This window comes from Bos indicus, chromosome 5 (assembly GCF_029378745.1).
Source record: "Bos indicus isolate NIAB-ARS_2022 breed Sahiwal x Tharparkar chromosome 5, NIAB-ARS_B.indTharparkar_mat_pri_1.0, whole genome shotgun sequence".
NCBI lineage: Eukaryota > Metazoa > Chordata > Mammalia > Artiodactyla > Bovidae > Bos > Bos indicus.
This window is the reverse complement of record NC_091764.1, coordinates 36978413-36994202: the sequence shown is the minus strand read 5'-3', so window position 1 is coordinate 36994202 and position 15790 is coordinate 36978413. Positions and strand designations below refer to the sequence as shown.

Below are 15790 nucleotides of genomic sequence, written 5' to 3'. Positions count from 1 at the left end.
TCCAGGTGTTTCTTGACTTCCTACTTTTGCATTCCAGTCCCCTGTAATGAAAGGAAATCTTTTTTGGGTTTTAGTTCTAAAAGGTCTTGTAGGTCTTCATAGAACCATTCAACTTCAGCTTCTTCAGTGTTACTGGTTGGGGCATAGACTTGGATTACCATGATATTGAATGGTTTGCCTTGGAAATGAACAGAGATCATTCTTTCGTTTTTCAGATTGCATCCAAATACTGCATTTCAGACTCTTTTGTTGACTCTGATGGCTACTCCATTTCTTCTAAGGGACTCCTGCCAACAGTGGTAGATATAATGGTCATCTGAGTTAAATTCACCCATTACAGTCCATTTTAGTTCACTGATTCTTAGAATGTCGACGTTCAGTCTTGCCATCTCCTATTTGACCACTTCCAGTTTGCCTTGATTCATGGACCTGACATTCCAGGTTCCTATGCAATATTGCTCTTTACAGCATTGGACCTTGCTTCTATCACCAGTCACATCCACAACTGGGTGTTGTTTTTGCTTTGGCTCCATCCCTTCATTCTTTCTGAAGTTATTTCTGCACTGATCTCCAGTAGCATATTGGGCACATATCGACCTGGAGAGTTCATCTTTTAGTATCCTATCTTTTTGCCTTTTCATACTGTTCATGGGGTTCTCAAGGCAAGAATACTGAAGTGGTTTGCCATTCCCTTCTCCAGGGGACCACATTCTGTCAGACCTCTCCACCATGACCCGTCTGTCTTGGGTGGCCCCACACTGTTGGCCTACTTTCATTGAGTTAGACGAGGCTCTGGTCCATGTGATCAGATTGGCTAGTTTGCCGGTAACATTCTTTATTCCCCACTCCACAGGACAACTCCAGATCTCCAGTGTGAACATGAGAGGAAACACTGCTGATACTCACCAAAAAAGACAATCTCTCACCACGTCCTGACCCATAAGGATTAAGAATATAAAACAGACTGTGGATCCATCTACCTAAGATTTATGCAGCCAAATGACTCAGCTATATAAACAGTGTCCCAGAGACATCACTAACAAGGAGTAAATTCTGTAACATTTCTTTTTCCTGGAGGAACTGAGATGTGTTTGAAGTCACGTGGACTCACTAGAAGTGGAGAGAACTGTCAAAGAAATGGCCATATTCTTGTGGAGTCTGGGTAGTGGTCCTCAGAAAAGTCTCTCCCAACCTCTTACTAAAATATCTGTGAAGACATAAGGCCTAAAGCCATTATAACAAATTATAAATTTAAAACAATAAGAAATGACTAAGAACTACTCCATAGATGTATAATGAAAAAATGCTCATGATCTAGTGTCAAAACATTATAAAGCAGTATTACTTAACAAAGATTTATATGTAAGTATTATGTATATAAAACAGCTAGAAGGACACATATCATAAACCTGCCAGACCATCTGTCATATTTACAGCATATATTTTCCTAGTTTCACTTTAAATTTTCAATTTATTTACAATTATTCTGACATATGGTACTCTTCAATTATTAAGCAAATAGCATCTTTATCACTCGTTATGTCTCCCTTTACATTTTTCTCTAATGATTATAATATACAGGAAGTTTATTCTGTCAATACTTTAATACAGTTGGAATTTGGTTTACCGAAGATGAGAATTCAATATTTTGCTTCTCTTCATAGAAGAGTCTTGGAATTCACGGATTTAATGTAAATGCCTTTCAGCTTTGGTAACTGTCACAGGAAACTAATTTGAAACAATTACCAAAACTTGACTTCCCATCAGAAGTCAACTGGGTTTTCGAGATTACATTTTCCAAGATACATAAGCCTAGACTAAAGAAGCCCTGGACACTTTCATTGTAGAATAATCTACAGACCCTCAGAACTACCCCAACATTCTGTAGGAAGTTAAAATTTGAATTACAGCCATGTTGTATATTGGGTTGGGGGTGGTGCAGATAATTTACCTTTTAATTCAGTAATAGCTAAACCACAAGGAGCCACATCTGAACTTTATGGCGAAGACTGTGCATTACCCAGAGATCCTGCACATGAGCAGAAACAGTGCCCCTGAAGGCTTGTCTCCTTATATACAATATAAATATGTTTGAAGTGTAAGAAGAGAAAAGCAAAGGTATACTTGGTGAACAGAAAAAGAGCCTACAGTGAAAAGTGTTGGTGATCACCAGAATGTACTGTCCTCTCTTCCTCATGGGCATAGCACCGTCCCTCATTTTCTAACCCCTGACATCTAGGCAGAGCCAGGCAACAAGTTTTCATCAACAAAATGTAGATAGAAGTGGTGTGTGTCACCTTTGGACTGAGGGAGTCAAGAGGTTAGGTATGCCTTTCCAATTCTGTTACTATGGTAATAAAGCATTTATGTAACTCATGAATATTTTTAATTAATAGATTTACTGCTGTTGTAATAAGGACAGGACTGTATGTCATATATAACAGTGGCTGGTACATAAGAACTGATAAGGATCAGTTGAAAGAATGATCTATTTCTTCCTCTAAATATTAGTATGAAACGGACAGCTTAATTAACATTATTTTATGGGAAACAGCAGTTACAAGATAAACAGAAATACAGCCACAAGTAACAAAGGTTCAGTGTAAGCCCATATAAGTGTTAGTCTTTCAGTCAAGCCTGACTCTTTGTGACCCCGTGGACTGCAACCCATCAGGCTCCTCTGTCCATGGGATTTTCCAGGCAAAGATACTGGAGTGGTTTGCCATTTCCTTCTGTAAGTCATATAAATGAAGTAATAAATGGAACACAACTAACTTGGACATCTGAAAAATATTCAATCTATATGAAAAAAAATTTTAAATATGTCCAAGTATTTCAAAATTGATAAAATTGATAAAATAATTTTCTTGCACTGAATTCCAGAAAAGAGTTAACCTAATTACCTGGAACATATACATAAAAGTTGCTTTAGATCACTCATTCAAGTACTGAACATTTCTATATGCTATACTGGGTACTAAAGTAAACAGGACTATCATTCTCTTACTTAAAATCTATAAATGACAGAAATGTGGACAAATGACCACAATTCCATATATGATGTATATAAAGTCTGGTGGTGGAATGAAGGTAGGCCTGGTCAGTTCTTCCTAGAGAAGATCAGAAAGAAAGAAAGGAAGGCTCAGGATGGCTCTAGTAAGATGAGTAGGAGTTTTAGGAAAAGGACATTCTAGACAAAGAGAAGAGTAAATATGAACTCAAATCCTTCTGAAGATTAAAATATATCTGTGGTAAAATCAAACAAATATTTCTAGAATAAGTATCTCTTTCTTGCCACCTCCTCCTGGTATTGACTTTCTTGGTTAATGGCTACAGGATCACTCAGTCATTTAAGTCATGAGTCATTAGAACCATATTTTGACTGCTCTTCTGGTCCAAAATTCTAACAGGTCCCCTACAAGGTTGCATAACTCCAGCACCATTGACATTTTGGTATGCTTCATTGCTCTGGGCATCATGGGATGTTTGGCAACATACCTGGCCTCTACGCACTGGATGCCACTAGCTTGCCCTGGCCCCTGCACAGCTGTGACACCAAAAGTTTCCCTGGACACTGCCAGTGTTCTCTAGGGGACAAAACTGCCCCAATTGAGAAACACTGTTCTCCATGTGCAGTGCCCACAGGGACCCACTCCTCTTGCCACTGGAACCACATCACTTCCAGCGGCTCCCCTCCCCTACCCGTACAGGGGTCGTCCTTCCACACCGGTGGTCTTCTCAGCGCCTCCTCTGCCCCTGCACAACGTGCATAAGGGGAGACCACTCCTAACACATCGGACTCGTATACCACCTACAGGTTAAGCCCTCACTCTCTCATAATACATTTCAAGCCTTAATCTGAACTTAACCTTAATTTTCTCCCTTACTCCACAAGCCACTCTACGCTTCAGCACCTGAGACCCACAAAAAGCCCTTGAATTTTCACATCCCCAAGTGGTTAATCATCCCTCAAAGTCCAACTGAGAAGCCTCCTACAGCCTAGGTGTCATAACACTCTTACTTGCAGCCTTCTCAAAGTTCACCCAGCACTTCTTGTACTCCTCCGTTAACAGCATTTAACAGACTATTTCATTGAATGGATGTGTGTATGCGTGTGTGTGTGTGTGCCTGACGTCACTGTGTGGTGGCCCTGAGAAGGCTGAGCATAATTAGCTAAGGACTCCCACAGTAGGCTTTGAAATCCATCGTGCTCGTGCCCCAGCAGTATCTCCCATGCACCACTCAGTCAGTAACCAAGTGTGGCCTGGCTATGAAGAGGAAACTTTCTCTCAGGAGGCAAGGGATTCCTCTGAAGGACAAACAGTTTTGAGGGGGAGTTTTGCGGAACCTTGCTTAGACTGCCCTGCAGCCTGGGGTACTTCTACTCAACACTGTCATCCTCTCTGCACCGGTTTCAGACTCCACTGCTCTCTCCTTTTCTCTAACACAGACACTTCCCCTAAATAAACTCTTTGCACAGTTAACCCCACCTTGCCATCTGAGGACCTAGGCTAACACTACAGTGTTAAAGGCGGAGGCATAAGAAAGTCTCCCTAGTGTTGTTTATTTAACTGAGTATGGGAATAAATAAAAGGGGTCCTTGTGAATTTTACCAACAAAAAATACAGACTAGCATGTGTAATGATCGAAGGCTATAGGACTTCTGAGCAAATAGAAAGTTTAGAAAATAAAAGTTTTACAAGAAGACAAAAAAACAGTAAAGACACTATTGATGGTTTCCATGCAGTTATTTCCTGTCTGAACAAGGAGTTACTAGAGCACCTCAATAATCAGTCATCAGAGGGCATTAGTGTCTGACATGCTGCAGAATGGTTCACATGAGAAACTTCAAAAAAGTGCACACAGACACTGCAAGCTACTCCGTGAGAATACTGTAAAAGCCAGATGCAACGTCTGGTTTTATGACATCTGGAAACTGTTTCTTTCAACCAAAAAGACTGCATTGCTTCAAATCCCACCAAGAAACAGTGAAGTTAATTGTCTAGGCAGTCGGGTTAGTCCCTGAGGGCCTTTGGAAGAAGGGAACCCACCAGGTAATGTAAGAGAGCTGAGAGACAGGGGTTGTCGGGAATGTCTCTGTACAATTTACACATGCCATCCTGACAAGGATATGCCCCCAATATTATATCTTATGGAATACTGACCTCTACTTTGGCAACTGTCTATCAACATTATGAGAAGATAGATAATATGACCATAAAAAAAAGTCTGTAGTTGAATCTAGGGGTATTAAGGCCTGATAACTATATAGTCTGTGACTTAATCAATGAACTAAAAACAGAGTTTGATTAGCCATTATATTGCTTATAGGTAACTTTATGATTTGGCTGTATTTTCATATCTACTATAGATTTTAGAAACATAAAAATAATCAGAAATGTTTGAGCATGTGATAAATACTTATTAGAAAGAAAAATTACAGGGAAGGGAAGGTTAGAAAAGCAAAAGTTATACCCACATGAAACAAAGAAAATTTCTGGCAGACTCATAGCCCCTTCTGGTTCTTAAGACACTTAAAGTGTCTTAAAACACTTAAGAAAACTAAACAATACAAGTTATGGTTCAGTGGTTTAGTGAAAGAGAAAAACATGTAAAACCTAAGACTTCCAGAAGTAGGGAAAATATAGCTGAATAGAAATTAAAAGAAAGCTTTAGTTTATATATCTGAGTTGCAACACTAGCAACTAAAAGGAATCAATAAATATGTTACGGTGTCAATTTTTTTAAAGGCTGTATGCTCAGAGATGTTTGGAAAATAGTAATTTGTTTTTTATTCCCTTCCTCTAAAAGTCAAGTTCCTCAGCAGCCACCAGAGAAAGGAAGGACAGATGCTACTTCAAGTGAGAAGATGGAAGGGGAACAAGTCAAGTGAATGAGACATGAAAGGAGAACTTAGTGGATTCCAGGAAGAAAAGAAGGATGGGTGCAAAGGAAACAGTTGGAAGGAGGTGTGTGCGCTGACTCTTTCACTGGGGGTTAAGGTCTGGAAGCAGAAGGCGAGTTAGATGGTCTAGGGGGACTGCCAAGATAAGTGCTTCAGCGTGCTACACAGGATTCAAGGAAGGGATTTCTCTCTGCAAGGCCCTCTCACACACACACTGAACTAAGAGGCAGGGCAGAGTCTGGCAAGGGGAACAATCAAGTCCCCATGCCCTGGAGGGTCTCAGAACCTTAGTGGGGTCTGGAAGATTACCAATGGCATCACCAAACCACCTTACATGGGGACAGCACTGCACAGGAGTTAAGTGACCCTGTGTCGAGGGCTGCACAATGCATCGGGCAGACAAGAAATCAAACAGGTGTTGCAGCCAGAACTCAGAGGGACACACAGCACTAGAGAGAACCCAGGAGGAAATGAGTCAGTGAAATCCAACTGAACAAAGAAAAGCCATCAGGCTCAGAATATAGCTGCTGGTGCCAGAAAAATGCAGAGAGACCAAGGTACAAAAGACACTGGAGGCCAGAGGAACTGGAGGACAATATGATTTCCCCACCCTCCTCTCAAGCAATACAAAGGCCTCAGAACACTTTATGGCCCTGTATGAGGTCATTTTCATCAATGGTCAACATTTGCCTGAATCCAGCAATGTTCAAGATAATGAACATTAACGGAAAAAAGAAAAATTAGGAAGTCTCACACTCATTCAAGATATTTGGGAAAACCATTTAACTAAGTATAACATATACTCATGATTAAAAGCAAAACTAAAAGCAAGGAGCAACCAGAAAAAGAGAACCTCAGTAAGACTTGCTCTAAATATCCTTCAGTAAATCTCAAATTTAGCTATTAATAGACTGACAGAGATCAAAGCTGGATCATTACAGCAGCACATATACAAAGTCACAAAGATGATCTGAGAAACAAGCAGGACCAGGGCTGTAGGTGAGCATTACTGACAACCTGGGCATTGCATCAAGGTGGATCTGCAAAAACTCAGCTGGTTCAGGTTGTGGGTAATGCAACTTTATCTGGATCTAAAGACTAATCTGAGATTAAAAAAAGAAATCTGGTGTTACAACAAACGGACTCTAAAGCCTACCAGAAATTCTGCCACCTGATGGAACTATTATTCTAAAGAGTGCTAAGGAGAGAGTCGAAGTAGAAATAAAACAATCATAAAGTGAAAGCTGCTCAGGCGTCGTGTCTGACTCTTTGTTACGCCATGGGCTATACAGTGTGTGGAATTCTCCGGGCCAGAATATTGGAGTGGGTAGCCTTTCCATTCTCCAGGGGATCTTCCCAACCCAGGGACTGAACCTCAGTCTCTCACATTGCAGGTGGATTCTATACCAGCTGAGCCACAAGGGAAGCCCAAAATAATAGCTAATATCTGCTCTAGTACTAATATCATAAGTGAAAAAAATCAAAGAAATGTCACTAATATCATTAGTGATTCAGACTTATAATTGGTCCTCATCACACTTCCAAAAGAATTTTAGATCCTGGTACCTCTAGTTATTTGCTGTGTTACTGGAAATTTTCTATCTCTGCCATGACTGATGTCTTCAACACAGACTTACACATACAAAGAAAGTGAGATAAAGCTGAGTTACGTAGGTATGAAAAATATGTTTTTAAATGTTAAATCAAATTAAACTCTGATAATATCAATAAGTCTATCAAAAGCAAAGTACATACATAAATCAAATTAATAACGCAGGATAAATAGACAACTATGTCCAAATTGATGAAGTGATAGGAAAGGATGAACTTATGTTAAGACTTAAAAACATTTTCAAAAAGGAGATGCTGAAAAATAATTTGAACTACACCAACATTATGAATCAACATGAGCAGAAACATCATTCCTAACAACGTTTCCCATCTGGACTTTTTTCCATGCCTTAAATACTAAATCAAGAAAACATATTGACCGTGGCAAATTTGTGGTAGTAAATCTAGAATTGTCCAGACAAACTAAACATTTTGAAAGTTTCTAGAAAAGAGAATATTTTTCTTTCCTTTTATGTGTAGATGACTGTGTAAATATTAGCATGTTTCTGCCATTCTGATGTTGAATTTTATATTTATCTATAGCAGGAAAGAAAATTGTCCAAGGCATTCCTTGTATGTATAAATCAAAATAATAATTTTATATATATATAAATATATTGATATATATATGTAATATCTTGATATATATACTAAGATAATAGCAGGGAAAAGAACAAAGAGACATTCCAAATCTACTTAGTAATGACCAATACTCACACCCAGAAAGACATCTTACATCAATTACCCTGGAAGGAAGTATTATATTTTGCCTAGAGGGAACTGTTATCAATTTTCTACTTCATCAAAAAATAAATAATGTTGATGTTCTGAAACTCTTCTAAATTTTGACCAACGAAAGCCAGAATACTTGGAGAGAATCCTGTAGCCAAATTATTAGTGTCCTCTTCTTGAACACTAACTTACATGAAGTAAGTTTTTTAACATTAAGCATTCACAACTACAGGTTCTGTGAACTTGAATAGAAAAGTGTTACATCTTTATTTTCCCTAACCTCTGATACCTAACATTCCCTTCAATTATGATTGCAGGTAAAACTACAGTCATTGTGACTTTGTTAGCAACAAAAGAATAGTTGTGCATTCGTGCTCAGTTGCTTCAGACGTGTCTGACCCTTTGTAACCTCATGGACTATAGTCCTCCAGGCTCCTCTGTCCATGGATTCTCCAGGCAAGAATACTGGAGTGGGTTGCCATGCCCTTCTCCAGGGAATCTTTCCAACCCAAGGATCGAACCCTCATCTCCTGTGTCTCTTGTATTGGAGGTGGAATCTTTACCACTGAGCCACCAGGGAAGCCCCAAAATAGCTACTTCAACACTAACATAATGCAATATGAAACTATCTGGATTATTTATTCTCATTACCACCACAAAAGTATATAAGTAGTCTTCTCCCCAACAGATATTATTTAATGCATTAATAAATAAGGAAGTATTATGACATCACAAATTATATACTTATAACATTTTGATTATTGTTAGTATTTAAAAGAAAGCCAATTAAAGAACATGTATGCTATTTTGCACGGTAAAATTATGCTGACAGGAGGTCCTGAGTTTCCCCTAGAATGCTGAAAAAGTTGATGGGGAAAAAAAAAGAAGGTTTAGAACCTCTGTTTTAGAAGGAGAAAAACAAATAAAACACAGAATCCTTTATTTCCTCTCTCTACAATGAGATTTTTAGAAAATCCACAGCTTTTACTCTTGTCATTCTGATAATCATTTCTCATTTGCTGGCACCAGATCTTTGTAGATGCTCTACATTTTTAAGTGAACATTTTAAACAGACACATTCAACCTTTTCCCTATCCTGTAATTCACAGATTAACGATTATCCCCACACTAGCCAAAAAAAACACAAAACTCTTTTCAAACCCTATATTCATTCTCTTTTTCTTCTATCACTCTTCATTCGAAGAACATATTTAAGTAAATTCAGAGGTGTTGACCTCAACAGAGTCTAGCATAGATGTGTAAGTGAAAGAGCCTGCCCTCCTGCTGGAAACCGCACTTCACGTAAGGGCAAAGAGCCCTGCCTGCCTCCCCAACTAGCTCAGCATCTGACACTTTTTCTCACAGCTTTGCAAAAGAGGGTCAGTTTTGCCCAGCAGGGAGGGACAGGCTGATCCTCTACACCCCTCTCCCCCTGCAGGAAGGAGTGGCCTCTGGCTTGGATTCGTCTAGGTGTTAACCCCTCTGGTGGCGCACTCTGATCGCTTGGGTCCCCCAACCGCGCACTCAGGAAAAGCCAATACCCGGCTTACTGAACTGGATCCCAAGAAAACGCTAAGGGACCGAAGGGAACTTACCAAGCCTCCACAGAGGCTGAAGACGGCTGTGTGATCCTCGCGAGCATTGACCTGGCCGCGGTAGAAGCAGTGGCGTAAGTCTGGGGGCGCCGCGCTGCGCTCCTCCGCCGGGTGCGCAGAAGTGCCTAAGTGCACCTCGGTGTATCCCGCAGCCAGGAAGGCCGCGTCGGCGCTCAGGTTCAGCTGGAAGAGCTGCCCGTAGGCGCGGATTCGGTAGTGGGTTCTGAACGGTGTGGGCTCCAGAGTCTCCGAGCTGCGCTTCCTCCGGCTGAAGTGGTGGCTCTGTGGGAATACTTCGCCGAACTCATTGACCCGCGCGGGGGTCACCACTTCGTAGGAGGCCAGTGTCCTCACTAAGGCTTCTGCAATCACAGCGATACGGCCATTGAGCCCCACCCGTTTCCAACTTCCCAGCCTCGAACTCCATCAACCAGACTTCCTTTCCAAAGGGCCGAGGCCCCAGGTCCCCATATCCCCGGCCGGGCGCGACAAATGGACACACGCTGGCCAGCGCGCGCGCATACACACACGTGCGCTCTGTGAGTGTGCCTGCCTGCTTTCCCACACCCCCGATTCTCTCCACCCTCCCCAAGCAGGGACTCTGACATTCAGGGTCCTCAGCAGCCACCTCCTTCCCGCGTTCCTCTTCTCCTCCCTGTGGCCGCCAACTCGTGCCCGCTGGCGCCCTCGCCATCCTGCCCCTCGCGCCCCCGCCGCGTGGTCCCCGAAGGGAGACGTGGTCCCTGCGCGCGCGATTCCTAGAAACCCAGCATAGCCGCAACCTCCGGGGATGCTTCGGGCTGACGGATCCCGGAGTCCCGAGACCCCCGGCAGGGCTACGGTCCCCGAAAGGACAGAGTCGCTCCCCCGCCTCCGTCCTCCCAACCCCTCTGGCCCGCGCCCCACCTCGCTCCTGAAGTCGCCCCGCGGTGACCTTACCCTGCCTGGGGTGGAAGTGAACTTCCCAAGACCTGGTGATGAAGAGCGAGAGCTGGTAGAGCAGCCCCGTCAGCCACTTGACCACCCGCATGGTTCCACAGTGGGGATCCCGACCGGGGAGGCCAACTCGAGCCGCCCGCCGCCCCGCCGGCTTCCCAGCGCTCCGCTGCCTTTCCTGCCTCTCGCCTGTCGCTCTCCGCGCCGGCCGCCGCGGCGACTCAGCAGCCTCCGGAGCAGCAGCCTCGGCCCCCGGCCGGCCCGTCGCGCCACACTGCCAGTCTTCGCTCCCTGAGCCGCTGCTTCATCTCACTGCAGCCCCGCAGCCCCCGGCTCGCTCTCGGCAGCCTCGCTTCGCTTTCTGCGCCCGCACCGCCCTCAGAAGCCCTCTACACCAGTCCAGCCCAGCGCGAGGAAGCAAGCCGACCTAGCAGGAACGGTGCCAAGATAGCCACCCGGGGCCGGGCTAGCGCGGGGGAGAGCCCGCCCCCAGGGGCCGCGCCGGGCCAATCAGCGGGAGGCGCGGCCTGGGCTCGCCCTCCAGCAAGCGTCCCGCCCCCAGCTGCCAGCCGCACGCGGAGTGAGGTCCCTGAGGGCTCCCGCTGTGGGCGTGCAGCGTGGTGAGTCGCCCGAGGCCCAATTGGACACCATCCAGGTACCCGTAAAACCTAGGACTCAAGTTGAGCGGCCGAGGTCCAGATAGGGGATAGGTATGTGAGGTTTTAGTTCTTACAATGAAATGGCAAGCATCAGATGAAAAGTTTCTGTTATTTATGCTTCACGGTAATGTTTGGTTTCTCAAACAAGATAAAGTAAACGACAGCGGGAAAATCTTATAGGCAGAGGATGCTACCAATGATGCTTAATGGCCAGGGCTCATTTGCAGGGTCCCTTGTGCACCCGAGGAGTTGTTGAGAGTTTCAGTACTAGAGTGGAAAGCAAAGGTGCAATCAACAAACTCCTGGGGGAGAATTTCTGACAATCACCTAAAGAAATTCAACAACAACAAAAAAGAAGCGCAGTCTCCAAAGTTAGAGTAGTCATCGTATTTTTTTTCATTTCAATGTTCATTTTTTGTACCTAATTTTGCATAAAGGGCCTCGCCAAATTATGTAAATATCAGCCACCACAAAATTTGGATCTACCCCTGTCTGTGGGCCATTGTTTTTAGGAGACTTTCTGCGGGTAGTTTCACAGTATTCATATGACCTTTGTTTATAATACCCAAATAGCCCCATGTATTCACAGTTATCTTCCTCAGCATTTATTGTAGCTCTGAACCCAGTTGTGTCATCTTGTGGTTTGTTAAGCTGGATAAAGCTCAGTGGCAGCAAAAAGTGTCATTTCAGAACTCCTTTCTCATTACCCAAATCCACCTGTTTAATTTACAGATTCCATATTGCTCCTCTCAATAACCAATATGAAAAAAAAAGAGGAAGTGGTCAGATATTCTCCAAATCCAACTAAGGGAGAGAAAAAGTATGAGTATAAAAAATAAAGGAATTAGATGAATAAATCTTCACAATCGTAAAGAAATACACTCTCAATTTAGTCCCTGGCTGTTCTTTCTCCTCTGAGCTCTCAACAATGAAAATACTGTTCCCTCTGAGTTGACCTCTCATAACAAGCCTCTGTTTCATGCCCTTGGTCCATCTGTTCACCACAAATGTGGAAGTCTTGTCCAAGGAAGATTTTCTTACTTTTGCCAAGGAAATTACCCAGCTTGATAGTGGTAATTCTTCCACAATCCATCCCCTTCTCATCTACCCCTTGCTCACAAGTGTCATTTTTTATTCATCACAGAATTACAGACTTCTCATAGTGTTTTTCTAAATTAATCCTACTGTTACTCTAAACAAAGCAAAAATGGACTTGACCCACAACTATTTGGTGGTTACCTTCAGTATACTGTAATTTAGAGTCATTCCGATTGCCCTGCAGCTCTGAATGCATCGTTACCTTAGGAACCATGCCTGTGTGTGCATGCTAAATCACTTCAGTCGTATGACTCTGTGCAACCCTATGGACTGTAGCCCACCAGGTTCCTCCGTCCATGGGATTCTCCAAGAAAGGATACTGGAGTGGATTGTCAGGCCCCTGCCAGGGAGTCTTTCCAACCCTGGGATCAAATCTGCATCTCTTACATCTCCTGCATTGGCAGGCAGATTCTTTACCACTAGTGCCACCTGGGAAGCCCAGGTGTCGTGCCTGCTGCTGCTGCTACTAAGTCGCTTCAGTCGTGTCCGAATCTGTGAGACCCCAGAGACGGCAGCCCACCAGGCTTCCCCGTCCCTGCCTACCTTCATACAAATAACAGAAAATAGAACTGCACCTGTTTAACTGACTATGACTGCCGACTGCAGGCAAAATAGATATTTCATTTTCATCACAGAATGTTTGTCATTCAAAGTAGTATTTGCAGTGGAACATTTGATTTTTTTTGATCTGCTTTAACTTTTTGGAAACAATGTCCTAGGAACAGGACTGTTTTTTCTTGTTTTAAAGAAGCAGGAAGATGTACAGGATATGTATTTTATGTCATTATAATCTGCACAGTGTTTAGTAAAGAGCATTATTTCTTTCCTTTTATAATAGATAAATGTTACACAATATCTAAGTAGCTGACTGGATTTCTAAAAACCCTGACACCAGAGTTTTTTTCATTATTCCAGACTAGAACTGTTGTGATGAATATCACAACATTTACTTATCTCTCTTTATTATCTTGCATTGTTTATCTCTCTTCCTTTTACCTTTACTACCGGTGAACATGTCATGAATAAACTAATCTATGCCATCTAAATCAAACATTTCTCCACATGGACAATTATAGCTACCACTTACGGAATTCCTTTGACATACCAAGCACTATACAAGGGACTTTAGAAAGGTTACTTTATTTATTTATGCATTTCCCCCCATGAGACTTAGAAAAATTAGGTAATTCAACCCAGATCACATACCAGGTTAGACTCAAATCTCTTTGGTTTCAAAATCCATACTTTTTAAGAGAAGACTGTATTCTTCATGCTAGCTCAAATCTCATGCAGCACAGTCATAACCAGCAACAACTTGGAAAACAAAGCCATAATTATATCAAATGTATTGTTTGATTTGTAATGCCAACAATTATCATTATAAATACAAGCTATGTTATGATATTGGCACAGTGTGGAAGAAGTAATTCCAATCTTTCAAAGCAAGGATATATGTGCACTATACTCAAGATAGACCTTGCTTTATCATCTGAATTTGACCATGACCAGCTGTGTAAAGTTCAAGAACATATTCAAACTCTATAAGCCTACTCTTTATCAACTGTAAAATAGAGGCAATGATAGTTATCTCAGGCAATCATTAAGGTGACTGAAAGAGGTAACGTATTTGGCATAATACTGAACAAAATATGAGCTTAATGTATGTTCATGCTGACTATGATTTTTATCATGTTACAATAGGACACTGAGCATTCATACCAAAAGAAACAACTTAATGAATACAGGCCACTTTTCTAGTATTAATAGGTAGGATTTAGGTTTATCATTCTTCACTGTTTACCTAAAACTGGAGGGTTTTCTGAGATGCAAGACTTTCAATGTGAAAACAGGATGTGCTGAGCAAACTGGGATGAATGGTCACTCAGGTCCAAGGTTCTCAACAAGGGCACCATTGACTTTTGGGGCTGGGTGAGTCTTTGTTAGAGAGTTGCCGCCCTGTACATTTTAGAATGTTTATCAATATCCTTGCCCTCTATGCATTCAATGCCAGGAGTACCTCACTCCTGTTGTGCCAACCCCAAATATTTCTAGACATTGTCAAATGTGCCGCCAGGGAAACAAATTGGCCCCAGTTGAGAACCACTGACCTAACAGGGGGAGAGAGTTGGAAAATGGTAAATGCACAGAAAATGGGTTTGCCAAGAGACCCTCATAGTTTCTGTTTAATTTTTAATTATAAATGACCAATTGTTTAGTAGAAACTCTTTATATGTTGTAGCAGATCTGGGAATTTTTCATTATTATAGTTAAAATAGTACAAGCTGTGGCCATTGAATTAATAACTTTTAACCCTTGTTATTTGCAGTATTCATATACAGGTATATAGAAAAAAACCAAGCTCCACTTCCCAAGGATTTATTACACTATGTTCTAATTGTCTATTTACTTTTCTGAAAACAAAACTAGATTATAAGCATCACGTGAAGAAGAACTATAAACAGACTGTTTGAGGAAGTATCCTCCATTACCAAATGCAGTGTAAGTACCAATATTAAAATTTCTGTAACCTAGGAGAATTAGGGGAAATTATCAGCCAATCTTACAAAAGACTGGTTCCAAATAGGGAAAGGAGGATGTCAAGGCTGTATATTGTCACCCTGCTTATTTAACTTATATGCAAAATATATCATGAGAAACACTGGGATGAATCACAAGCTGGAATTAAGATTACGGGGAGAAATATCAATAACCTCAGATACGCAGATGACACCACCCTTATGGCAGAAAGTGAAGAAGAACTAAAGAGCCTCTTGATGAAAGTGAAAGAGGAGAGTGAAAAAATTGGCTTGAAACTCAACATTCAGAAAACTAAGATAATGGCATCTGGTCCTATCACTTTATTGCAAATAGATGGGAAAACAGGGGACATAGTGACAGATTTATTTAGGGGGGCTCCAAAATCACTGCAGATGGTGACTGTAGCCATGAAATTAAAAGACTCTTACTCCTTTGAAGAAGTTATGACCAACCAAGACAGCATATTAAAAAACTGATATTATTTTGCCAACAAAGGTCCATCTAGTCAAGGCTATGGTTTTTCCAGTAGTCATGTATGGATGTGAGAGTTGAACTTATAAAGCTGAGCACAGAAGAATTGATGCTTTTGAACTGTGGTGTTGGAGAAGACTCTTGAGAATCCCTTGAACTGCAAGGAGATCCAACCAGTCCATCCTAAAGGAAATCAGTCCTAAATATTCATTGGAAGGACTGATGCTGAAGCTGAAACTCCAATA

The 15790-nt window shown here is 42.0% G+C and overlaps 1 protein-coding gene across 2 annotated transcripts in view; it reads right to left on the bottom strand.

Annotated features, from left to right (window-relative positions):
• ADAMTS20 (ADAM metallopeptidase with thrombospondin type 1 motif 20) overlaps positions 1 to 11205 on the bottom strand; it is a 218532-nt gene extending 207327 nt beyond the window's left edge. For both annotated transcript variants that reach the window (XM_019960760.2, XM_019960761.2), the window contains exons 1-2: positions 10783 to 11205; positions 9844 to 10205 (exon numbers count right to left, since the gene is read on the bottom strand). In XM_019960760.2, coding sequence (XP_019816319.2) covers positions 9844 to 10205; positions 10783 to 10873 — 453 coding nt within the window. In that variant the 5' untranslated portion in view covers positions 10874 to 11205. The remainder of the gene's footprint in view (positions 1 to 9843; positions 10206 to 10782) is intronic.
• Positions 11206 to 15790: the final 4585 nt, after the last annotated feature.